Consider the following 26736-nt stretch of genomic DNA (forward strand, 5'->3'; position numbering starts at 1 on the left):
ATCCTCTAGTCCACGGGTTCCCAACCTTTTTTGTCCCGTTTACCCCTGGCAACTTTAATAGCACATAACAATGTTATTTCACTTATTTATGAACTAATGATAAACAGACCAGTATACCAGAACCAGTCAGTCAAAAATAAAAATTATGTACAAATCCAGAATCAACAAATTTACCCCCCTAGGTCGGCGAAATTTACCCCCTGGGGGCAAATTTCCCCTAGGTTGGGAACCCTTGCTCTCTTTTGAGGGTACTTTGCCCTTATACCTGAACATAGACATCTCCTCACGCTGTAATCTGCATTGGCAGAAAACAGGCACAAGCCCATTACCTCCTCCAATGCCACATGTTCCTGTGCTGGGGATCTGGCAGAAAACACCACTCTCGCTATTGGTGCTCTTATTGCAATGAATTATCCATGGCTCTGCGTCTCCTCATCTTTAACCATCAACATAGGTGCACCTCAAGGCTGCATGCTTAGCTCCCTGCTCTACTCCTTACACCAAGGACTATGTGGCTAAGTACAGCTCTAATGCCATCTATAAATTCTCCAATGACACGATGATTTAGCCAAATCATGGGTAGTGACAAGTCAGTGCATAGGGGATAGATAGAACACCTGATTGAGTGGTGCCACAACAATAATCTCTCGCTAACATCAACAAAAGCAAGAGATGAATCATACTTTCAGAAAGGGGAAGTCAACTAGTTTTTACTGATGGGTTGGTGATGGAGAGAGTTAATAGTTTCACATGGTACACAAAAATGCTGGAGAAACTCAGCAGGTGCAGCAGCATCTATGGAGCGAAGGAAATAGGCAACGTTTCGGGCCGAAACCCTTCTTCAGACTCATTCTGTGGTATCTGTAGTTTCACATTCCTATCCTGGGCCCAGTAAATAGATTCCGTCACAAAAAAGCATGCCAGCTCTTCAATTTTCTTAGAAGTTTAAAGAGATTTGGCATACGACTGAATACTCTTAAACATCTACAGATGCACTTGAGAAATTATCCTGACTGGTTGCATCAGAGCAATTCCAACACCTCTGGAAGCAAAAGAGGCTGTAGAGTGGTTGGCTCAGCCTAGCCCTCAGACATAGCCCATCAAAGAAAGTATCTAGGAGAAACAATTAACTGCAGAGGAAGGTTTATAAAGTATCAACATGGCACACTGCCTTCAGAAGACACCATCTATATTCAAGGATGCATACCATGTAGGCAATGCCTTCTTCTCACTGCTATATCAAGCAGGAGACACAGAAGCCTGAAGTTGCACACCACCAGGTTCAGGAACCAGCCTGTTCAGGAACAGCTACTTTCCTGCAACAGGTTTTTGAACAAACCTACAAAACTCGAATTCTACCTCAGCAACAGAACCACCTTTTTTGCTACCATGCCCTTTTCCCCAATTGTGTTTTTGCACTTGTGCTTTGATGCTTTTGTTTTTTTTGCAGTCTCTGTTGCGACTATCTTATAGAATGTGTAATTTATGCAGGATTTAGGTAAAATGTATTTATTATGTGGTATCTGAGTTTATGTGCCTGTAATGCTGCTGCAAGATTTTCATTTTACCTGTACCTCATGGTACTTATGCATATGACACTAAACATCACTAGACTTGGAAAGCTGCTTATGCGGATGGGTGAGCCAGGCGGCATTGATGCAATGGTTTTATACATGGTCCAAGCAACACCCTGGTGAGCATGGTAACTGTAAGCAATTGCTGCAACACTCGTGGTACCATGCCCAATAGCCTGTGAACACTTTTGAAATTGTTCCGACAGGGAAATCACCAGTCTGGCAAGTGCTGTAGTGAGTGAGAAAGTAGCTTTCAAAGGGAAATGGTATTGCTCTGAGATCTGCAACAGACAATGGACTGAATGGGCTGTGTTGATAGGAAATAGAAGTTAACACAAACTCCATTAGTGCTCTCATTCCTGGTTGAGTTTCCTATGCCTTTATATATAGGGTATTTAGACTACACATCACATAGCAATGGCCATTTAATCTTACAATTGGGCATTACCAAATGAATTAATTTCTAAAGGTAAAACTAGTAATTAAATAAGACAGTTGACCTGCACATTGGATGTTAGCTTCTACTATTGGCAAACTGCCAAAAAGTCAACATGTGATAAAAAAAAAAGTTCCCAAAAAGAAATGTAATATGATAGTTTGAATATTAGCAATTAAGAATGCAATGCAAGTAAATTCAATTTACTTACAAATAAACAAGAATTAGTAGACCATTTGGTGCTTCACTATTTAATAAGATCATCATGACAGATCTGATCGTAATCTCATCTCTGTATTTCCAACCACCCACAGCAACATTTCACCCCTTATAAATTATCAATCTCGGCTTCCAAGGCCTTTGAGGAAGAGCTCCAGAGCCTTCAGTCCTCAGGAAAATAGTCTCTCATGTGTCTTTAAAAAAAAAAAAAAACAGGTAACCTCCATTCCAGACTTTCCACACAAAAAACCTTTTCACATCCACTCTGTCAAGACCATCAGAATCTCATATACTTCAATCAAGTTGCCTCTTATTATAGTGCATACAATTAGCTTGTACCATTTTCCCTCATAAGAGAACCATTTCAACTAGATCCTTCTGCATTACTAAGCAGTAACCTTTTACTATTTAAATATGCATTTTTTTCTTGCCAAAATACACAATTAGACAACCATACTTTTTATTCAAGCAATTTGCATAAATTGTAAATAGAAAAGGCCCTGCATCAATCTCTCCAGCACACTACTCATAACCTGATATCGACTTGGGCATCAAATCCAGACATGGCAAAAATCGCGGCCCAGCAAGTTATTTCCTATTTGATTATTATTTCTCGAATGTTCCATCTTATTTAATCTTTCTAAGCCTTATATATGAATCGTTTATCTTAAACAAAATGTACAAATTCTTTGATCATCCAAAATGTTCTTACTCTGCCATCTTACGCTTCTTCCTTACTGTAACAGCCAGGTGCTAGGCTCTGATCAGCTGCCCTTTAAACACTCCCGCGCCAGATGTGAATTTACCCAACAACCTCTCCCAATTTTCTCTCCCAAGCTGCTACCTAATAATGCTGCAACTTGCTTTATCCCATTTTGGTGTCTTCCCTCAAGGTCCAGGCTCATCCTGATCCATAACCATCTTCAAACATATGGAATTGTGATCACTAGAGCCAGGATGTTTAGGCACTAAAAATCTCTGAAATGGGCAGGCAAAAAGGCATAATAAAATTACAAAAAGGCATGAAAAATGCATTAAAAGGCATTTATTTCCACCACCAAAATATGGTTACATTTAATAATATAAAGGTATACTACATTAAATGACCAAAGTTGCCTGGTTGCACATAATTACTAGCATTTTTTCAAATTATCTGGTGTTAAAATATGCCGTCTGTCAGACAGAATATGCTTCAGTTGTGAAAAACCTCTTTCCACCCCAGCTGAGGTCACTGGTGCATACCCGAAACAAGCTACAGACTCTATATTCATGTCAATATCTTGTACATTACAACTACCTTTGAGAACTTTAGCTATGTTTTGTATTTCTTCAAGATCTTTGTTAGCTAAAATCACTCTCACATTGTCCTTGTATGTCTTTACCTGCATCGCCAAGAACTTTACGAATATCATCAGTTACTTTGTTGAAAGCCTGCAAGTTATGTTTTGCCACGTTTCTCAAGGGAAGTGATAGCTTGTGGGAAGTTTGCAAAATTGGAAGCAATAAACACAAGATCGCGGTGGAGGGACTTTTTCTGCATGATTTCACTGACGATCCTTCTTCTTCAAAGCAGCTTCTTCAAAACAGTTGATGATTTATTTTATCTTTTCAAAATTTGCAGCAGAGACCCATGTATCCCACCTAATCAAAACGGGCTGAGAAGGTAGCAGAATCTCGGGTGCCATTTCCTTGAACAACTGCACACATAACAGTATTTTGAGGGAAATTTTCTTGACATTGGAAGCTAGGTGATTGACATTTGGAAACAAGCTACGTATGTGCTTGGCAATACTATGAAGTCCTTGAGCTAAGCGTGTCAAATGCAACATTTTGGGGAATAAAACTTCAAGTCTCTTTCCATTACTAATTCCAACATTTGAAATACAATGATGAATGCAGGACTTAGTTTTCGGAACTTGGTACAATGTACCTACTCAATGCATAACCAGTTTAACATTTGAAGTTAACCAATTCCACTTCATCTTTCATTCGAAATTAAAATATTCGCTTTCAAATTTTAGGTAAAGAATCAGATTGTTGTATATCATGAAGAATGCCAAGGTAGAAATGCCATAATTAAACATAGCATTTTCAGCTATTGCGAATTCAATTAAAACCCGAGCTGAACTGAATAGTAATTTAACACCAACATACCAATTACATTGACTTCCTTTAAGACAATGTGCTTCCCAATTTATCAAGATATTTAATGCTCAGCATTCTTGAGTGCATCAAAAATACTCAATGTATCAAGCATGGACAAAAATTGAATTCCATGCCCAATGTTAAGCATTTAGCAATCTATTTTACTAATCTTTCAAATCACTCTCAAAGATAATCAAACTGAAATGCCAACCTCATTTCTCTCTCCATTAATATCAAACTGTTATCAGGAACTGAACCAACCTACCACAACTAGAGAGCAGTTCTGAACCACTATCAACCTAATTGGATACCCTCAGACTATCTGTGATCGGGCTTTACTGGCTTCAGATTGCACTAAACGTTATTTACATTAGTCCCTTTATCACGTTTCTGTACAATGAATTGCTCAATTGTAATTGTGTATTGTCTTTCCGCTGACTGGTTAGCATGCAACAAAAGCTTTTCACTGTACCTTGGTACACGTGACAATAAACTAAAATATCTAACTAGGCTATTTTCATAGACACAAAATGCTAGAGTAACTCAGGACAGGCAGCATCTCTGGAGAGAAGGAATGTGTGACGCTTCAGGTCGAGATCCTTCTTCAGACTTATGTCAGAGGAGTAGGCAGTACAGAGATAAACTGTAGTCGGAGACAGTAAGACTGGTCGGAGAACTGGGAAGGGGGAAGGGATGGAGAGAGAGGGAAAGCAAAGGCTACTTGAAGTTAAGAGAAGTCAATGTTCATACTGTTCGGGTGTAAGGTGCCCAAGCGAAATACGAGGTGCTTTTCCTCCAATTTGCATTGGGCCTCACTCTGACGCGGCCCAGGACAGAAAGGTCAGTGTGGGAATGGAAGGAGGACTTAATGTGTTGAGCAACCGGGCGATCAGGTAGGTTTAGGCAGACTGATCGGAGGTGTTCAGCGATACGATTGCCGAGCCTGCGCTTGGTCTCGCCAATATACAGGAGTTCTTGCAAGGAACAGCGGATATGGTAGATGAAGTTGGAGGAGGTGCAAGTGAACTTCTGCCTCACCTGAAAAGACCGTCGGGGTGCTTGGACGGAGTCGAGGGGGGAGGTATAGGGACATGTGTTGCATCGCCTGCGGTTGCAGGGGAAAGTACCTAGGGAGGGGGTGGTTTGAGTGGGATGGGACAAGATGACCAGGGAGTTGTGGAGGGAAGTGTCAATAGACAATAGGTGCAGGAGTAGGCCATTCGGCCCTTCGAGCCAGCACCGCCATTCAATGTGATCATGGCTGATCATCCCCAATCAGTACCCCGTTCCTGCCTTCACCCCATATCCTCTGACTCTGCTATTTTTAAGAGCCCTATCTAGCTCTCCCTTGAAAGCATCCAGAGAACCTGCCTCCACCGCCCTCTGAGGCAGAGAATTCCACAGACTCACCACTCTCTGTGAGAAAAAGTGTTTCCTCGTCAGTTCTAAATGGCTTACTCCTTATTCTTAAACTGTGGCTCCTGGTTCTGGACTCCCCAACATCGGGAACATGTTTCCTGCCTCTAGCGTGTCCAAGCCTTAACAATCTTATATGTTTCAATGAGATCCTCTCTCATCCTTCTAAACTCCAGAGTGTACAAGCCCAGCTGCTCCATTCTCTCAGCATATGACAGTCCTGCCATCCCGGGAATTATCCTTGTAAACCTACGCTGCACTCCCTCAATAGCAAGAATGTCCTTCCTCAAATTAGGGGACCAAAACTGCACACAATACTCCAGGTGTATCTCACTAGAGCTCTGTACAACTGCAGAAGGACCACTTTGCTCCTATATTCTATTCCTCTTGTTATAAAGGCCAACATGCCATTCGCTTTCATCACTGCCTGCTGTACCTGCATGCTTACTTTCATAGACTGATGTACAAGGACCCCCAGATCCCGTTGTACTTCTCCTTTTCCCAACTTGACGCAATTACTCTGTGGAAAGATGTGTAGATGGAAAGATGCGACTCATAGTGGGATCCCGTTGGAGGTGGAGAAAATGTTGGAGGATTATGTGATGTATGTGACAGCTGATGGGGTGGAAGGCGAGGACAAAGGAGACTGTCCTTGTTACGAATGAGGGGAGGGGGACCAAAAACGGAGCTGCAAGATATTGAGGAGATCCTCGTGTAGGCCTCATCTATAATGGAAGTGGGGAACCTCCGTTCCCTAAAGAATGAGGACATCTCCGATGACCTGGTATGGAACACCTCATTTTGGACGCAAATGCGGCGTAGACGGAGGAAATGGGAGTAGGGAGATAGTGTCTTTACAGGAAGCAGGGTGGGAAGAAGTGTAGTCCAGATAGCTCTGGGAGTCAGTAGGTTTGTAGTAGATGTCAGTCGACAGTCTGTCTCCTGGATGGAGACAGAGAGATCAAGTCTGTCTCTTGTGATGGAGAATTTACATGATTTTGTTTCTCATATTTGGATTCAGCTGTTACAACTCGAAAGGCAATTCATGTTATTTTAAAGGAATCTAATTGCTCCAGTTCCACTACTGCCCTCCAAACTTTCCCTCAAATGCCCAATCAATGCTCTTTTGAAAGCCCTGATTGAGTCCATTTACACCAACCTCAGTTGCTCAAGATTAATTATTATCCATTATTATCCACTATTCAAATGTTTCTCACATCCCTTTCCTGTACAGACCAATAATTTTAATGTGCTTGCTCCAGTTCTCACCCTATCCACCAACAGAAACAGCTCTCCGCATTTAACCAAACGTATAATCCACAACACATCTTAACACATCTAAATTTGCAGCTGAAATTCCTCATTCCAGGAATCAGTCTCCTAATATTAGCTGGAATTTTTGCTGAAATTTCCAATGGGTTTGCATCCTTCTTAAGGAGACAGTTCTCAAGTTGTGGCATGACCAATATTTTACAAAATGTTTAAGTATAAATTATGTTACTGGATTTTTTTTTTCCCTTTAAAGAGGAGCTCAAAGAAACAAAACTGAACCAAAAAAAAGAAATTCACAATCTGTTCAAGAGAAAACAAAATTCAGTGGGGTAAATGTATTAAATAAATGAAATGCCAAATGATCTTAAAAAATTGGCTTTGTTGTATTTGATCTGGCTTGCCACCTGTTCTCACTCTGCATACTATTCCCACAGCAACTTACTCTCTGCAGTTCTACAAGTCCAATCAAGCTCGAGAATTCTCTGCCAACACCATCCCGAGCAGTAAAAAGGTCTCGGGCAGAAAATCCTGATGCAAAGCCTCTGGGCAGTCCGATTGGCATTTAGACAGCTCAACAGCTTATATGGACAGATTTTTAATGCACTTAAAAGTACAATTTGAAACCATTTTTAAATTTAGGTAAACTGAGGAAAATCAAATAGTTTCAATCACAATTGGCAATCCCATTCAAAATTAAGAGTTCTGTTCTACATGTTACTGTTTCTGAAGTGCATTTTAGCCTTTCAACTTGGCTGTGCTGACATCAGGCCTCCGACTCATCGCTGACTTCTGCTCTTGAACATACGAACATGGAAATCAGAGACAAGCTGACCTTCAATGAGAACCACAAAAACAATTCTCCATGACGTCACCAGCAAGTACGTTTCAGATGATTAGTTTAGCTCACTTGATAAACTCACATAATAATATAATAATAATAATAATAATATATTTTATTGTCATTGCACGTCAGTGCAACGAGATTTAGTATGCAGCTTTCAACCGATGTAAAAGAAAAGGAAAATAAATAAATAAGCTGTGTGACGTGACCATCCGTGGGAGACAGTCCGGGGGGGGGGGGGGGGTGGGGGGCACTCAGCAGGGCCGGTTCAGAGCTGCTATAGCTCTGGGAATAAAGCTGTTTCTGAGTCTGGAGGTTCGGGCGTGGAAGGCCTTGAAACGTCTGCCGGAGGGAAGTAGTTAAAATAGTCCGTTACAAGGGTGTGATGAGTCTTTATGGATGCTGACGGCCTTCCTGAGGCACCATGTGTGGTAGATGCCCTCCAAGGCTGGTAGCTGTGTCCCAATGATCCTCTGCGCTCTGTGGACGACGCCCTGAAGAGCTCTCCTCTCCGCCTCTGTGCAGCTGAGATACCACACAGAGATGCCATACGTTAATATGCTCTCTGTGGTGCAGCGGTAGAACATTGTCAGCAGCTGTTGGGGCAGACCAGTCTTTTTTAATGTCCTCAGGAAGAACAGTCGTTGCTGTGCCTTCTTGACCAGCTCAGCGGTGTTGGTGGACCATGTGAGGTCCTCTGAAATGTGAGTGCCCAGAAACTTAAAGCTGGACACTCTCTCCACACTTTCCCCGTAAATGGAGATTGGGGCGTATTCTCCATTATGGGACCTCCTGAAGTCAATAATCAGCTCCTTGGTCTTGGAGGTGTTTAGTGACAAGTTGTTACGTGCGCACCAGTCCGCCAGGTTCTGCACCTCTGCTCTGCATTTTGTTTCATCGCCGTTGGTGATCAGCCCAATCACTGTTGTGTCGTCTGCAAACTTCACGATGGTGTTGGTGTCGAATGCAGGAACACAGTCGTGAGTTAAGAGGGAGTAGAGCACGGGGCTTAGTACACAGCCCTGTGGTGTGCCGGTGCTCAGGGTGATAATGGAGGACAGGTGCGGGCCCAGTCTCACTGCCTGCGGTCGCTCCGTCAGAAAGTTCAGGATCCAATCGCATATCGGCGAGCTGAGGCCTAGCTGGTGGAGTTTTGTGGTGAGCTTGGTGGGGATGACCGTATTGAATGCAGAGCTATAGTCAATGAAGAGCATCCTCACATTTGGATAGGATCACAATAGGTTGCATGCATTAACAGGCTACACAGTGAAGTTGGGCAGCATTGCTGGTACGCATCCCTTCCAGACGAGCTCAAAGCATTATATACTCCCTTTGCGCAGAAGGCAAGCTGGTTTGTGAAAAGACACCGCTTGTCCCGACTGCCTCAGGAGCACCTGTAGTCACTGTACGCAATACAGTTATTGTCATAGATGCCAGATTGGCCACCCCCATCGTGAACCTGTGGAAACCAACTGGCCTGGATGGAGTCTCTAGCCACGCACACAGAACCAGAGGTGATCTTCGTCTGAAAAATGGTCTCAATCCAAAACTATCCATCCCATTAATAGATGCTGCCTAACCTCCCGAGTTCCTCCAGCACTTTGTATTTTGCTTTAACCTCTCGCCATTCCATTCTGAGGTTTCCACCTGCTTTAAAACCACTATTATCCCAGTGCCAAAAAAGCAAGGTCGCATGCCTTACTTAATGACTACCATCCCGCAGCTATGACATCCACCATCCTTAACTGGTTTAAGAGGCTGGTCATGGTGCACATTATCTCCAGCCTCCCAAGCAACTCTATCCACTGCAATTTTCCTAGCATCGCAACAGATCCACAGTACATTTCATCTCTGTAGTGCATTGATTATAGCTCCAACTTCCAACACTATAATCAAAACAAAACTCATCTCCAAACTTCCAGACCTCAATGTCAGCAACTCACTCTGCAAATAGTTTCTCAATTTACTGAGCTTTCGATCACAACCAGTAAGAATAGGCTATAAAACATCTCATACAGTAATTCTCAACACCAGTGCCCCACAAGAATGCTCACAAACTCCATTTACAAGTTTGGAGATGACAGCACCATAGTGAGCCGGATCTTGAATGATAACAGTACCTGAAGGAGATCAAAAGCTTGGTAATATGGTGTCCAGACCACAACGTCTTGCTCAATGTGATGAAGGAACTGGTCATTGACTTACAAAATGGATGAATGAAACACACAAACCCCAGTCAGCATCAATGGTACTGAAGTGTAGATGATTGAGAACTTCAAGTTCCCTTGTATAAATCTTCAATAATTTTATCCAGTCCAACCACATTGGCACGAGAGCCAATAAAGTACACCTCTATATATCCAACAACTCTTACTGATTTCTATGGATATATCATAGAAACCATCCTATCAGGATGCAAAGCAACTTGGTTTGACCAACATCGCAAGAAACTGCAGTGTTGCAGATCCTGCCCAGCCCATCACACAATCCACGCACCCACTACGTTCACCTTTCCCCACCACAGCTCCATCTACAATTCACACAGAAAAACAATCTACATTATCAAGGACCACTCACGAACTGGTCAAGCCCTCTCCTCCTCTATCCTGTTAGGCAGAAAATACAAAGCTTGAAAGCACATACCACCAAACTCAGAAACAGCTTCTTCCCCACTATTATCAGATGACTGAACAGACCCATCATAAACTATGGGTGTCACCCAATCTTCCAGCGCACTTTATTGCCCTTACACTTTTTTATCTGCAGTTTCTCTAGAGCTTTAACGCTACATTCTGGTACACACTGGTTATCTTTCCTCTTTACTGTACCTTTAGTACCTGTATAATGCTTGACTGTACTGCAGTATGTTATGTTTTGACTGAATAGCGCACAAAACAATTTTTTTTTGCTGTAGCTCAGGTCACAAGACAACAATAAACCAATACCAACTCAAGCTCCACTCCAAGGTTCAGGCTGCAAAACAGAAACAATATATTTTTGCCGTTTTGTGTTTGGAATACTGCAACAAACTGGTATCCAAAAACAAAAAAATCGGAATTCAGATTTAAATTGGAAGAATATCATGTCTGATCTGCAGTTCCTTCCTATTGAAGAAGAACCCTGGCCCAAAACTCCTAATTCATTCCCTCCACAGATGCCGCCTAGCCCGCTGAGTTCCTCCAGCACTATGTGTTTTTTATTTAACTCTTGAAATTGAAGATAGACATAAAGCTGGAGTAACTTAGCGGGACAGGCTTCTTCAGACTGAACTGAACTCTCGTCGGTGAGAGTACTTGTGTTTGTCTGAAGAAGGGTCTCGACCCAAAACGCCACCCACTCCCCAGAGCCACCGCCACTCCCCAGAGCCGCCGCCCGTCCCGCTGAGCCACCCCAGCCCCACAGTGTCCACCTTCAACTCCAGAGCCAAACAAAAAACAGAGTGCTGGAGGAACTCAGCGGGCCAGGCAGCGCCCGTGGAGGGAATGGACCAGGAGCCGCCCCGGGCCAGGGCTTTCCCCCCCCCCAACAGGAAGGAACTGCAGATGCAGCCACCCCCGCAAAATGGCAAATGATTCCGGGAATGCCGAGGCGAGAGGGTGAGGGAGAGGGAGAGAGACAAGATGGGGAGCAGGAGAGAGAGCGCGCGAGAGCAAAAGACAGAGATACACAGCGAGAGAGGGAGAGAGAACAAGGGATGGCTGGAGAGAGAGAGGGGAGAGGGAGGGAGAAAGAATGAGAAATCCCAACCCAAGCACGGCGGCAGACCAGCGCCCACAAAAACAATCATCCAGATCTTGTTTAAGAAGGAACTGCGGATGCTGGAAAATCGAAGGTAGAGAAAAGTCAAACCCCTAAACCTCTTATCCGCTGATACAATTGTTTTTATAACGCAATTTTCTGTAATGGGAGGTTTCTTTGGAATGTATTTATCACTTGACAGCAGAACCACCTGTAATTGCACCATTTCTACACCTTCCTCTGGTGGTTCTTCCACATAATCACCAACCTCCGTGTGGAAAACGTGCCCCTCAGGTCCCCTTTCAATCTTTCCACACTCACTTTAAACTCATGCCCTCTAGTTTTGGACTCACCCATCCTGGGGAAAAAAAAGTATTCTACGCCCCATACAACTCAAGCCATCCAGTCCCTACAAAATTCTTTAATCTTTTCAGCATCCTTTCCATCGTAACATGACATCCCAACTTTAGTATCCAATGCCCCGTGCGACGAAAACAAACATGCCAAACACCTTCTCCACTACCCTGTCTACCTGTGGTGTCACTTTATGCGTACTATGCATAGGTACCCCATGGTCTTTCTGTTCTCACTCACCAGGGGCCTACCATTCAGTGTACATCCTGTTCTGGTGTAGCTTACCAAAATGCAACACGTTTGTGTTGAATTCCATTTACTATTCCTTGGCCCACTCCATAGTTTACCGAGAACCTGCTGTAGAATTGGATAACCTATTTCACTGTCCACTAAATTTAGCACCACCCTAAAACCTACCAACCACATATTCTCAGCCAAGTCACGAATATAGATGACAAAACAGGAGACCCAGCACAGATCCCTTCTGCACATCACTGGTCATAGGAATAAAGTCTTAAATTTAGGACTATCCCTCTTGTCCTATGTTTTTCAAAACTATTTAAAAACTAATGATGGTCCCCGGTCCCAAAGCACTCCCCCACTAGCACTTCAATCACTTGCCCATTCTCATTGTCCGAGGAAATGTCGAGTGATGTACCTCTCTGGTTGGGCCATCTACTAATTTCTGAAGACAACTTTACTGGATTCAGCCCCATCAACTTCCTTTGCACTATGGCAATCCCAGTCAATATTAGTGAAGTCTAAATTACCTTCAGTTACAACACATTCCATATTGAAGCATAGAAAATAAAACAATCAACACTGGACAGCCCCTATGACCCACGATGATGTACTGAACAAGATGCATTTCTGGTCATCCAAGATTCGCTTACCTTGCCATTCTTATCCTTCCTCCAACTGGATCATGCCAGGTCATTTCTCTGATCAGTTATACTTTAAATGACTCCCACATGTATGATCTGAACTTACCGAACGACTGCTCCATAGCTTTTGCCCGATTAATGTTGGGATTTGCCTTAGCTCAATTTACTATCTTCTGCCAATATCCTGACTTATCCTTATTCAGAACTATCTTAAAATTTATGGAGTTGTGATCACCTTTTCATAAATGCTCTTCTGAAATGCAGTCACGTGACTAGGCTTGATTCTCAATTCAAAAGTCCTGTATGGTCCATTCACATCTTGGGACTATCCACATACTGTTTCAAGAATCCCTCTGAGCCCCGTCTAAGTCTTTTGCACTCAAGAAGACCCTTGGGCAATACTGTGGACGTTATTTACCAACTACAATAACCCTGTAATAGTCAAGCCAGTGATAAAATCCAGTTATAGTGACAATTTCATCTTTAGTAATTAAGCAATTTAAAACTTCAGTTAATACATTCTCATCTGCTCCAATCTTGTTTAATTAACATACCTTGCCCAAGTGTTGTAAATACATTTAAAACTCCAAGCTGAATTTAAATATCCAAATACAAGGACCTGAAATTGAACCTACTTATTTTGGGAAGGAACTATTTACTAACCCTAACCAGCCATGAAACTAGAGTTGGGCTTGGAGACCAGACTATGCCACATTAACGATCATAACTATGATTTCAAATATTCTATCCATCGAATGGGAAAAAATGCTTCTTTGCTTTAATTATTTATACTAATGGAGGTATTTTCCACCCTCCACCAATGCTTTGAAAAAAAAAAAAATACAATGTGATACTCCAGGCACATGCCATCCCATTCACATTGATGCACTACAGTAGTCAGGGTCATAATTTAAATGCAGCACCAGACATGGCAGTCAAGGCCATAATACAAGAACAGCAGCAGCTGTGGCACAAGTCCTAGATAATATTTGTTATTTGATATTTAATGCCATCTTGTGTAGACCACACAAACAAACATTAGAATATATTCGGACATTGCAAATAATGACTCCGTATTGCTCATGATCCAGGCTAAAACTACCACCATGCAAATAATGTCCATAGCGTAACTTTGGTGATAAAAATGCAAACAGCTTATTGCAATATACTTCTCAACTCAATTCTTCACTTCAAATCTCTCTATGGTCTCTATTTTTCTCTGAACCTACATTCTTGCAGAGCCCCCAGATTAACCAAATGTTGGCCTAGAGCACGTCTGACTTTCATTACTCTTGAAATCACTCTACTGTTGACTGCTGGACCTTCAAGTCTGAAATTCCGTCCCTCCCTAATGTTTCTCCCCTTTTTGAGATACATCTTAAAATTCCATGCTTTTGATCATTTTATCTATTATTTTTTTTACGGAGCACTTTGTGAAATTTTGATGTGAACCACTTCAAAAAATTGAAAGTGTAATATTAGTTGCATGTAAACTGGGCCAGTCAACAGTAGAAATAACGAGTTACCCTTTCCTAGATTACGTGCATGAGAACAAGACCGTTTAACATCTGGAATTTCAACTTTGCCCAAAAGAAAATTAGATTTTACAGGATTGGCTGTGAAATAAGGTTACACACACAGATGTGCAATTGGCAACAGTCCTTCTGGTTACAGTATAATGCGTCTACATGTATCTATCTAACTATCCATACTTTTGGATGGATACCCACTGTGCAGATCCCAATTACCCAAAAAGATCTAAACCCACATTATTTCATGTGAAGTCTAGCAAACAAAACATCACTAAACAATTTACAGCACAGTCCAGCCAGAGAGGGGGTAGAGAAGAAGAGATGGGGGGGGGGGGGGGGGGGGGAAGAAGAGGGGGAGATAAGAAGAGAGGGGGGGAGAGAAGAAGAGAGAGGGGGGGGAGGGAAGAAGAGAGGGGGAGGGGAGAAGAGAGGGGGGGTAAGAAGAGAGGGGGGGGTAAGAAGAGAGGGGGGGTAAGAAGAGAGGTGGGGGGGGAAGAAGAGAGGTGGGAAGAAGAGAGGGGGGGGAGGGAAGAAGAGAGGGGGGGGGGGAAGAAGAGAGGGGGGGGTAAGAAGGGAGGGGGGGTAAGAAGAGAGGGGGGGGAAGAAGAGAGGGGGGGAAGAAGAGAGGGGGGGAGGGAAGAAGAGAGGGGGGGGGGAGAAGAGAGGGGGGGAGGGGGGAAGAGAGGGGGGGAGGGAAGAAGAGAGGGGGGGAGGGGAGAAGAGGGGGGGAGGGACGAAGAGAGGGGGGAGAAGAGGGGGGGGAGAAGAAGGGGGGGTAAGAAGAGGGGGGGGGGTAAGAAGAGAGGGGGGGTAAGAGAGGGGGGGGGGTAAGAAGAGGGGGGGGGGGGGAAGAAGAGGGGGGGGGGGAAGAAGAGGGGGGGGGGTGAGAAGAGGGGGGGGGTTGAGAAGAGAGGGGGGTGAGAAGAGAGGGGGTGAGAAGAGAGGGGGTGAGAAGAGAGGGGGGAGAAGAGAGGGGGGGTAAGAAGAGAGGGGGGGTCAGAAGAGAGGGGGGTTAAGAAGAGAGGGGGGTAAGAAGAGAGGGGGGGTAAGAAGAGAGGGGGTAAGAAGAGAGGGGGGGTAAGAAGAGAGGGGGGTAAGAAGCGAGGGGGGTAAGAAGAGAGGGGGTAAGACGAGAGGGGGTAAGAAGAGTAGGGGGGGTAAGAAGAGAGGGGGGTAAGAAGAGAGGGGGGTAAGAAGAGAGGGGGGGTAAGAAGAGAGGGGGGTAAGAAGAAGAGGGGGGTAAGAAGAGAGGGGGGGTAAGAAGAGAGGGGGGTAAGAAGAGAGGGGGGGTAAGAAGAGAGGGGGGTAAGAAGAGAGGGGGGTAAGAAGAGAGGGGGGTAAGAAGAGAGGGGGGTAAGAAGAGAGGGGGGGTAAGAAGAGAGGGGGGGTAAGAAGAGAGGGGGGGTAAGAAGAGAGGGGGGGTAAGAAGAGGGGGGGGTAAGAAGAGAGGGGGGTAAGAAGGGAGGGGGGTAAGAAGGGAGGGGGGGTAAGAAGAGAGGGGGGGAAAGAAGAGAGGGGGGTAAGAAGAGAGGGGGGTAGAAGAGAGGGGGGTAAGAAGAGAGGGGGGTAAGAAGAGAGGGGGGTAAGAAGAGAGGGGGGTAAGAAGAGAGGGGGGTAAGAAGAGAGGGGGGTAAGAAGAGAGGGGGTAAGAAGAGAGGGGGGTAAGAAGAGAGGGGGGTAAGAAGAGAGGGGGGTAAGAAGAGAGGGGGGTAAGAAGAGAGGGCTGGTAAGAAGAGAGGGGGGGTAAGAAGAGAGGGGGGGTAAGAAGAGAGGGGGGTAAGAAGAGAGGGGGGGGTAAGAAGAGAGGGGGGGGTAAGAAGAGAGGGGGGGTAAGAAGAGAGGGGGGGTAAGAAGAGAGGGGGGGTAAGAAGAGAGGGGGGGGTAAGAAGAGAGGGGGGTAAGAAGAGAGGGGGGGTAAGAAGAGAGGTGGGGGTAAGAAGAGAGGTGCGGGGGTAAGAAGAGAGGTGCGGGGGTAAGAAGAGAGGTGGGGGGGGTAAGAAGAGAGGGGGGGTAAGAAGAGAGGTGGGGGGGTAAGAAGAGAGGTGGGGGGGTAAGAAGAGAGGGGGGGTAAGAAGAGAGGGGGGTAAGAAGAGAGGGGGGGTAAGAAGAGAGGGGGGGTAAGAAGAGAGGGGGGGTAAGAAGAGAGGGGGGTAAGAAGAGAGGGGGGTAAGAAGAGAGGGGGGTAAGAAGAGAGGGGGGTAAGAAGAGAGGGGGGTAAGAAGAGAGGGGGGTAAGAAGAGAGGGGGGTAAGAAGAGAGGGGGGTAAGAAGAGAGGGGGGTAAGAAGAGAGGGGGGTAAGAAGAGAGGGGGGTAAGAAGAGAGGGGGGTAAGAAGAGAGGGGGGTAAGAAGAGAGGGGGGTAAGAAGAGAGGGGGGGAAGAAGAGAGGGGGGTAAGAAGAGAGGGGGGTAAGAAGAGAGGGGTGGTAAGAAGAGAGGGGTGGTAAGAAGAGAGGGGGGGTAAGAAGAGAGGGGGCGTAAGAAGAGAGGGGGGGTAAGAAGAGAGGTGGGGGGGTAAGAAGAGAGGTGGGGGGGTAAGAAGAGAGGAGGGGGGTAAGAAAAGAGGGGGGGGTAAGAAGAGAGGGGGGAGGTTCTTCTTTGTGTTGTTAACACAAAAAAACAACAAATGAAGCATTTTTGAAAATTTCAGGAAATACCATCAAATTATAGGAAATTTGGGATTCTATTTAAGGGAAATAAAATGTTTAGTTGTGGAGGCACTGCACACATATCTGATCTGCCATTCAATAATATGCACTCCAACTTCATTCATTCATACCATTTCAATATATGCCAAATCTTATACTGCGATATGCTGACACGGAGAGAGTGCTGACATGGATAGAGAAGTGGTTGGCAGACAGGAAACAAAGAGTAGGGATTAACGGGTCCCTTTCAGAATGGCAGGCAGTGACAAGTGGGGTACCGCAAGGCTCGGTGCTTGGACCGAAACTATTTACAATGATTTGGATGAAGGGATTCAAAGTAACATTAGCAAATTTGCAGATGACACAAAGCTGGGTGGCAGTGTGAACTCTGAGGAGGATGCTATGAGAATGCAGGGTGACTTGGACAGGTTGGGGGAGTGGGCAGATGCATGGCAGATGAAGTTTAATGCGGATAAATGTGAAGTTATCCACTTTGGTAGCAAAAACAGGAAGGCAGCTTACTATCTAAATGGCGTCAAGTTGGGAAAAGGGGAAGTACAACGAGATCTGGGGGTCCTTGTACATCAGTCTATGAAAGTAAGCATGCAGGTTCAGCAGGCAGTGAAGAAAGCGAATGGCATGTTGGCCTTTATAACAAGAGGAATCGAATATAGGAGCAAAGAGGTCCTTCTGCAGTTGTACAGAGCCCTAGTGAAACCACACCTGGAGTATTGTGTGCAGTTTTGGTCCCCTAATGTGAGGAAGGACATTCTTGCTCTTGAGGGAGTGCAGCGTAGGTTTACAAGATTAATTCCCGGGATGGCAGGATTGTCATATGCTGAGAGAATGGGGCAGCTGGGCTTGTACACTCTGGAGTTTAGAAGGATGAGAGGGATTCTCATAGAAACATATAAGATTGTTAAGGGCTTGGACACGCTAGAGGCAGGAAACATGTTCCCAATGTTGGGGGAGTCCAGAACCAGGGGCCACAGTTTAAGAATAAGTAAGCCATTTAGAACAGAGACGAGGAAACACTTTTTCTCACAGAGAGTGCTGAGTCTGTGGAATTCTCTGCCTCAGAGGGCGGTGGAGGAAGGTTCTCTGGATGCTTTCGAGAGAGAGCTAGATAGGGCTCTTAACAATAGCAGAGTCAGGGGATATGGGGAGAAGCCAGGAACGGGGTACTGATTGGGGATGATCAGCCATGATCACACTGGCTCGAAGGGCCAAATGGCCTGCTCCTGCACCTATTGTCTATTGATATCTTACTGTGATCAGTTATGATCACGTTGAATGGCGGTGTTGGTTCGAACGGCCAAATGGCCTACTCCTGCACCGATTGTCTATTGATATTTGAAACTAAATTAGGCAGAATTTTTTTCATAACCCGTTTAAGTATTTTCTAAATCTGCAGGAAGGAACTGCAGATGCTGGTTTAAACCGAAGATAGACACAAAAATGTATATCCAGAGTGCTGCCTGAGTTACTCCAGCTTTTCGTGTCCATCTTAAGTATTTTCTAACCCCTTTAGAATGGCCTCTTTCTTATATGGGAACTTGTCTCAGGTTCACTTGGGAAATGTTTCTCCTATACCTATTAATTTATTTCAAAACAAACGGGAAAAAAGCCACTTTTTTTAGACTATCTGTTTTAAAGAACAGACTGGTTTCGGTAATGTCTCCTGATAATCCAATCCTTGCAGTCTGGTAATATTCTGATGAATCTAGACTATATTTATGTAAATCCAAATAGATCTTACTGAAGGATTCCCAGACTACACACAATCCTCAAGATTTGGATTAACCACATTAAAACTTGCTACACAACTTGGAAGTCTAACAATACATTTGGCCACTTTCATTTTCTTTGAAATCCAAGTTGGACATTTTGGCCACTGTGCACATGACTACAAAATTTTCATGGGCCTCCAAAGGCCCAAGCTTTTCACCATCTTCAAGTTATTTCATTTTGGCCCATAATTATGTCGAAATTCATCTGCCTCCTCACTTAATCTTTCACTGTTTCTTTGTAATTTTATGAATGTATTGTACTTGTCACGCTGCCAATCTTTCCATCATCAGCGACCTAGATGTATGATGCTCTTATTAAGCATCAGGAGAGTACTTTGTTTACTTGGAAAATCTTTACTACTCATAATAAACAGCATTTCAAGAAAACCGTACCAATTGATATTTTAAAAGGGGAAGAGTAATTCTAAGCTAATTTAAGCTTCAATCAGCATCAAGGTGAACGTGAATAGCCTTAACATATTGATGTCTTATAAGGTGCTTTGCCAGAAACAATTGCATAATACAATAAATCTTTTGTTAAAATAAAAAAATAAGTCAAAACTGTACTCCAGACTAACGCCAAAGGAAGAGACATTAGGATAGGTAATCTTTCAAATTTTTCAAAAGTGACGATTTTAAGGAGTCTAAAAGAGGAGTTGAAAAGCAGAGAGTCAAGGAGGAAAATCTAGAACAGTGACAGAAAGGATTGCCATTCAGGGTAGGGTGAACAAAAGCAGGGAAACAATAAACCAAGTGATCAAAAAAATAATTTAATGAGGCTCTTAAAAATGAGCAATTTAATCTAGCAACTGAATTCCAGAATTAAGGTCACACATGACAAAAATTATGTCATCGATAATGCACCGAAAAATACAGATTCTACCATTAAAAAATGCTCAAGAGAGGCGCAACAACATTTAAAAGACATTTGGACATGTACATGAATAGGAACGGTTTAGAGGGATATGGGCCTAACCCAAACAAATTTGGTTAGATGGGCACCTGGTTCGGCATGGATAAATTGAGACGTAGGACCCGTTTCTATCTTGCGTTACTCTTCGAATATAAGAATACAATTATACAGAGATGGAAAATTAAAGAGATGAGGCTGAAGAACAAGTGGAAGAGAGTGTAGAGACCAAGTCCTACACAGCCACAGAGAAATGTATAGATATGGATTTTAAACTAAATTGCCATGAGTGGGTGGTCAATTAGAGAATGGCTTACAGCAACATGTTATTGAGCCAAAAATAAAGTCTAGGAGAAATGTTGTAACATTCAAAATGTGTGCACTATTATGCTAAAATTTTCTCAAATGTCAAAAGGAAATAAAACGTCAAAATCTTCCAAACTATGCAGTTTTATTCCAGAACTCTACTCATCTGTCCAAACATGAGGCATCCAAACTGACAATTCAGCCACCAAAGTACTGCTCATTTCCTTGAAGGGAAAATTACTTTACCAGCCAGTTAAAGTCCAGAACTATCATCACTCCAAAATGAAGAAATGCACAATACTGGGATTGAGAATAAAATTGAGTATGGACCACAGGCAATCTAAATTTCTAACATAATAGTTAAAGATGGTTACAAAGACTGATTGAAATAGAGACTTACAAATTACCCATACAAAATGCAGATTCCTCCAAATAAGCTCCCTATTTGCTGAATGGACAACCAATAAGTTATTTTACGTTTATTTGGCTGAGGGCTAATTTAGCAAGACAACAGTTGGTGGCACACGGTGCAGCTCCTAGAGTTGCTACCTCACAGGATTTCATCCTGACCACAGCACAGGTGTTGTCTGTGTGGAGTTTGCATATTCTCCCTGTGACTGCATGGGTTTTTCCTCAAGGTGTTCTGGTTTCCTCCCACATTCAAAAGACATGCAGGTATGTAGTTTAATTGGCCTCTGTAAATTGCCCCTATTGTGTGGGATAATATAGAACAAGCGTAAGGGTGATTGTTGTTGGACGTGGAGTTGGTGAGCCGAAGAGCCTGTTTTTGCACTGTATTACTAGATTAATACAGTTGGTCAGTGTTTCTGCTGCTACTCGCAGCCCAACTGCTGGAATACATACTGATGGAAGCAACAAAGTTCAATTATTTTTGCACAACTAACATAAAACATATATTAAGGTCTTCACAAAAGATTCAAAAGGAATCTTCATTAAAAAGATATTTGGAAGTGGTCAAAATTTTTATCAATAAGATAGACTCAGCCAGAGAAAAATTTTAATGTATGGGACCAAAAACCAGAAGCAAGGCAGCTCAAGACCAAAGCGATGGAAGAGAAAATATATGTTTAAGAAAGAACTGCAGATGCAGGAAAAATCAAAGGTAGACGCATCAGAGCTAGAATTCTTCAGTGCTAAAGGAAACAAATCTAGAAAACATTTCAAGTACTTAATTAAGAAAAATATTTAGATGAGAGTTTGGATTTAAAGACATTGGAAGCACTAGAGGCCACTGTAGCATGGCAAGAGTAAAGGTGACGGCATGATTTTCTGGAGAAAAACTGAAAAGGGCAAGAAAAGGCTGAAGCTCATACAGCGTCAACAATGGGAGGACGGTCTGCAGAGCACTGGAACGGTGACAGAGAGAACCACTGTCATAAAGATAGAGAGTCTTTGTAATGAAGAGGATTATGGGAGTCAGAATTTTTTTTCAGTGTTAAAGAATATGATAAAACTGCTTGATTAAGGTCTGTGCAGAAAATCAATAGTAAGAGTTCCAAGTTGTAACAGGAAATAAAGATAATAATTTTCCCAATATGCAACTGAAGGAAATTGCAACAAATCCAAAGGAGGAATTGCACCTCAAATCAAACAGTAAAGGGACTAGAGATGTTGAACACAAGACCCTGCATACATGGAATACATATATGGAATTCCCTCTTCAAATGTTTCCCAATTAGTGTATTTACGAGAAAGAGATGGCCAAGGACAATTTGCAGAAGACTCCAATGATAATACTTTAGCTGATAAAGCTATAATCTGGAAAAGCACTGGGTATGATGCTCCCAGAGCCAAGAAAAGACTGAGCAAAATTAGTGAAGAGTTGGAAAAGATGATATGATTGACTGTAGGAAGGCTGAAGTTGGATTACATTATAATTGTAATGTGTCAATTTCGACATTGATTAGAGCTGCTTAACGTGTAGAAAGATTAAAACATTCAACAAAAAGCACCTTAGGACATCAACACACCTTACAACCAATAGAGTACTTTGAAATACTAGCACTATTGTAATCCTGAAAACATGACAGCTAACTTGCATTAAGCAAGTTCCTGCCAGCAACCATAGGGTAATACATTTTTTAAAGTTTTAGTGACGTATGTCACAGGACAGAACAAATATGGGAGGTATATCTACCCAGGAAGACAGAATTCTTCATGAGCTCATGCAAAACATACTTTATTTTAAATCTTCATCCAGAAGACAGCAATGCCAACCATGCAGCTCTCAAAAGAAATCCCTTTGGGCGACCCCAAATTCTAAAACTATCACCTAGATCTAGTTTCCCCCAGAAGTGAAAATACTCACAGCATCATTGCTGGCAATCTTCACAGAATCTTTTGTTTGAAAAACGATCAGAACCTTCTGAACTCCAATAAATATACAGCCAACTTTTTCCAACCTTTCCTCACAGGGGAACCCTTCTCCCTGGGAATTAAATCAACAAACCTTCTCTCATCCACTGTTGAAGCCATGCATGATTCTCCGAGTCTGAAGTAAGAGTGTCACCAAATGAAACACAGCTGGTACAAAATTGAAAAAATATGACCACAAATATGTTAGATGCAAGTCAGGGATACAACAATACTTTTAACAACTTGGGTGATGAACGGGATTTCCTTTGCAAGGGCAGAGATTGTGGATGGGTTTTTTGCTCCCCAGATAAAAATAAAACTGATGGTCAATCTGTAAGGAACAAATACATCATTTAAGATAAAGTAATTAGCAAGCGAGCCTAGGTTACATGAACCAGGAATGGATGTTGTGAAATTCAAAGGAAAGGAGTTAAAGAATATAAAGTTAAGTCTCATGGACAAAAACCAGAAAGGATGGGCAGAACTACAATAGAAATCAGGGGTCATGAGAATCATTTTTGCATGGAACACATGGGAGAGAAAAAATCCAGCTAAGAGACTGGGAGAGAAGGTTTGGTGATAAAAGTGATGGTTTCAACCAAAATGCCAACTAGAGGTGAACCATCATATGTTGGGAACCCAAGCTTACACGTGGAACTTGGGAATTTGATGGAAGTGAAGGAGTGTCTGAATAGAACCATGCCTGTAGAACCACAACAATACAAATATGAGGAGCCAGTCAATGCAGAATTTGAGGAGGATTGAGTTCTTGATATAAAGAAGCCAGATCAACCTAGTGCTCCATTTGGCCACCCTGCCAAGTAACAAATCGGTCAACCAAAGAATTCCAACTAGTTTCTTCCTTGCAAAGATTAAACCAGTTTGGTAAAGCAAAATTTAAGCCACAGAAATGATGATCATGCTATTAGTTGATACAATTAAAACATGGCAAAACTCCAACCAAATTTTACCGACAAACATAATCTTGTAATCCTAACCAGCAGATCATTTCTGAACAACTTACCTTTACGTTTCGACACTTCAAGAACAATACATAATCCAATGTCAATCCAGAATAAATTAATTGTGTCTTCATTGCCCACCACCCAGTTTCAGTACATTAGATCAAATCAGCTAAGAATGTGATAATAAACATTTATTCAGCTTAATTTTGAACACTTTAAAACCACCATCTTTCCTTTTCAGCACCAAAATCTGTTAATTCTAACCCCAGGCCATTATAAAGATCCATATGTTAACCATGACATACTCCAGCAATTCTTTACCTCGATCTTAAGATATCTAATATTTCTATTTGCCCTAATACCTCACTGAAGATATTGATAATTTGGTTTCTCTACATAAAATGTGCAAAAGCACTGCATCACTTTGCTGTATTGACAAACAAACTTAAAGCAAAAAGTAAATACTGTTAAAATCTCCCCTCCCTGCCCCCTAAACTAAAATATGAAAACAAATAGAACCGGGATTTTTTTTTGCCAATTGGTCTACTTGTTCCAATAGTCATACATCAACATAGCAAGCATCATCTCTCCGCATTTCGGCGAAACCAGGCACGTCAGCTCATCTGGTAATGCATCAAAATCAATCTGGAACCGTAATTGAGATGAACTACAATCATATCCGTTCTATGAGCTTACACCATGTGACGAAACCCTCAAGACTAGATTTGTGTAGGCAGGGATACCATTCAATGGTTGTAGGCCCTATGTTCGACGCTTCCTAACGTAAAAGGGAATAATATGGTACCTTCCAACTTCGGCTGTAGTCGGACATACGCAGGCGAAACACATTCACAGAAAATGGGACTGAAATTTTAATCAGTAAATATATTGTGTAGAAAATGATATCATAATTAATGCGATCCCATTGTAGGAAGTGTCAAATGCAGCGGCTTTTGTTGATTGTACCTACGTTGATTGTAATTCGAAAGAGGTTAGAGGCTTCAGGACAATTCAGGCCTGAACTAGTTTCTTGATTCCAAAAAAAAAACCCAAGGAGCCAGGACGACCGTGTAGAAAGCTGGGAGTTGTAGTTCAACCTTGCTTCTCCTACAATTCCCTTTCAAACTCCAAGTCACCTTTTAAACTACACATCCCAGGAGCAAGAGAGGCCGCCGCGCAGGCGTAATCGGCCCTTTGGCTCCTCTTTCCACCCTCCCTCCCTCCCCTCACCAAAAACCAAACCCCAACCCCCACCTTGGCCTAGCGCTTCTCCCAGCTCCGCGATCGAGCCTCGGCTTCATACTACAAATTTAGGCCCGGATTTGTGCGCACCGCCATTGATGCACAGCCCTCGGGCCTACTCTTGGATGCAGGGGAAATGGTGGGGAGGGAGTACGGTTGGGAGGGGGAGATTTAACCCCTCAAAATGATTGAGTAAAGAGCGGGTGTCGTTGAGTGGCGACGTGAAGCAAGGGGTCACTTTACCTCAGAAACCTCATCCTCTTCGCTCCCAGAGAGCACAGCCAGTTTGAAATCCAGGCGATCTCCGGGAGTCGGCTCTAAAATACGAACTTTAGTGCTGACGGCAGCGGTCACCGAATCTATCTCGTCTTCAAAGCCGTCTGTCATCGTGTCCAGCGCTCGGTTCTCCGCTATCACTTCATTCTGCATATTCTTCGCGCTCTATCCTTACCGTGTCGGGCGCCTCTGAGTCTGAGTAGAAGCTGCGTTTTATTATTAATTTTTTTTGTGTTTGAGTCTTTTCTGGTGGTAAAGTTTGACTTCAGCTACTACCAGCGAAAGCCCCCGCGCCTCTCTCGCACACACTAGGCCCCGCGAATATTAGTCCACCCGAACCATTAACTTCTGTGCGCCTGCTCCGACTAACTTGATGGGTGCACATCCGGCCCCCCTTGTGATCCCGCCCCTCCCGGAACGCTCGATGCTGATTGGTGGGAAGGTGCAACTGACATTCCGTTACGTAGTGTAATGGCGATGGACAGGCCATGCGATTGGCCGGGGCGACTGTCAATCTAATAATCTAGCGGGCTCGCATCAAGTTCGGTTGCACGGCAATGTCTTCTACAAAGGAACCCGGATGGGCGATGGATTTTTTTTTTTGGGGTGCACGCCTTGTGTGGGACAAAGATTAATTTATACAGCTGGATTGTTACCTGTCCACTTCATACATCTTATTATATACGCCCTTGGGTGGAATGGATTTTAGTTTCCCTATTGTGTTTTACTTTGAGATTTGACCCCCACACCACACACACACAATTACCTTTATCGCTGGGGTCAGCAGCAGTTGCAGTGTCCAGAGTTAAGACAAACCACGCTCCCTTTTTTAAATAAACTATCCCAGATTGCGCAATAGCGTATCCCACCCCATAGGGGAGCTCTAAGTGATTTAACATTCTTCAAAGCTGCTCCGAAATGCGCCACAGGAAGTCATGGCTGAAGTGTATCTTTTTTTATCCCGTTTTAAAAAAAATATATCTGTCACAGTACAAACAGTGGCCAGTGATGTTCTTTGAAATAGATTGCCGGGTATCCAGCCCATAACTGATAAACCGTCTGTAAGTTTTTAAAGGCATTATCAAGCATAAAAGGTATTCATAAATGCATCAAATGAAGCACGATATAGGTAAAACTATAGTTACAACGAAGATAGACCCAAGAAGCTGGAGTAACAGAGCGGGTCAGGCAGCATCTCTGGAGAAAAGGGTACTCAATTAGATGTATTTTGGCTTGACCAAATAGGTGTGGTGTATTGAAATTTGTTTCAATACACAGAATGTCGGTGGCTGCATCTTACAAAAACTGAGGTTTATTTAGTCTTCTCTTTGGCAGTCTCTTGGGATTGAGGATGATGTACTTTCACTCTAAATGGATTGTGAGGTGGCAGATGAGGCTAATGTGCAACTTGCAAACTCTGCCAGATGAAGTCAGGTATTCGACAAGGGAGACGGGGTGGGTAGTTAAAGACATGTTGCGATCCACCCACCATTTGTGCAGGGCCTGTGTCTACTCTCAACAGATCGTTTTAATGCATTCATTCATTTTGAAGGCCAAGGCTTGCTTCCCAGTCGTGGAGTAAATATTACACTTTTTCAAGGAGACATTTTCATGTCTGCCCAGTTATCAACTTCTACAACACTCTGAATAAAGTGCTCTTTTTGGGAGTATGTTGTCAGGATGTGAAAACATAGCCTATCCATCAAAGCTAACATAGTAGTTAGACCCCCAAAGCTAGAATGTCACACTTGGAGACGATATTAACAGTTGTTTGCCTTTTCTGTCAGTGGATCTGGGGATTTTGCAGACAATTTT

The 26736-nt window shown here is 43.2% G+C and overlaps 1 protein-coding gene across 12 annotated transcripts in view; it reads right to left on the minus strand.

Moving 5' to 3' along the window:
• Window positions 1–25295, minus strand: part of LOC116978333 (ankyrin repeat and KH domain-containing protein 1-like) — a 140406-nt gene extending 115111 nt beyond the window's left edge. For 8 of the 12 annotated variants that reach the window (XM_033029428.1, XM_033029432.1, XM_033029426.1 and 5 more), the window contains exon 1: window positions 24889–25295. In XM_033029428.1, coding sequence (XP_032885319.1) covers window positions 24889–25074 — 186 coding nt within the window. In that variant the 5' untranslated portion in view covers window positions 25075–25295. The remainder of the gene's footprint in view (window positions 1–24888) is intronic. The other 4 variants (XM_033029433.1, XM_033029430.1, XM_033029431.1 and 1 more) reach the window with 2 other exon arrangements.
• Between the last annotated feature and the right edge of the window lie 1441 nt (window positions 25296–26736).

This window comes from Amblyraja radiata, chromosome 11, assembly GCF_010909765.2.
Source record: "Amblyraja radiata isolate CabotCenter1 chromosome 11, sAmbRad1.1.pri, whole genome shotgun sequence".
Lineage (NCBI taxonomy): Eukaryota > Metazoa > Chordata > Chondrichthyes > Rajiformes > Rajidae > Amblyraja > Amblyraja radiata.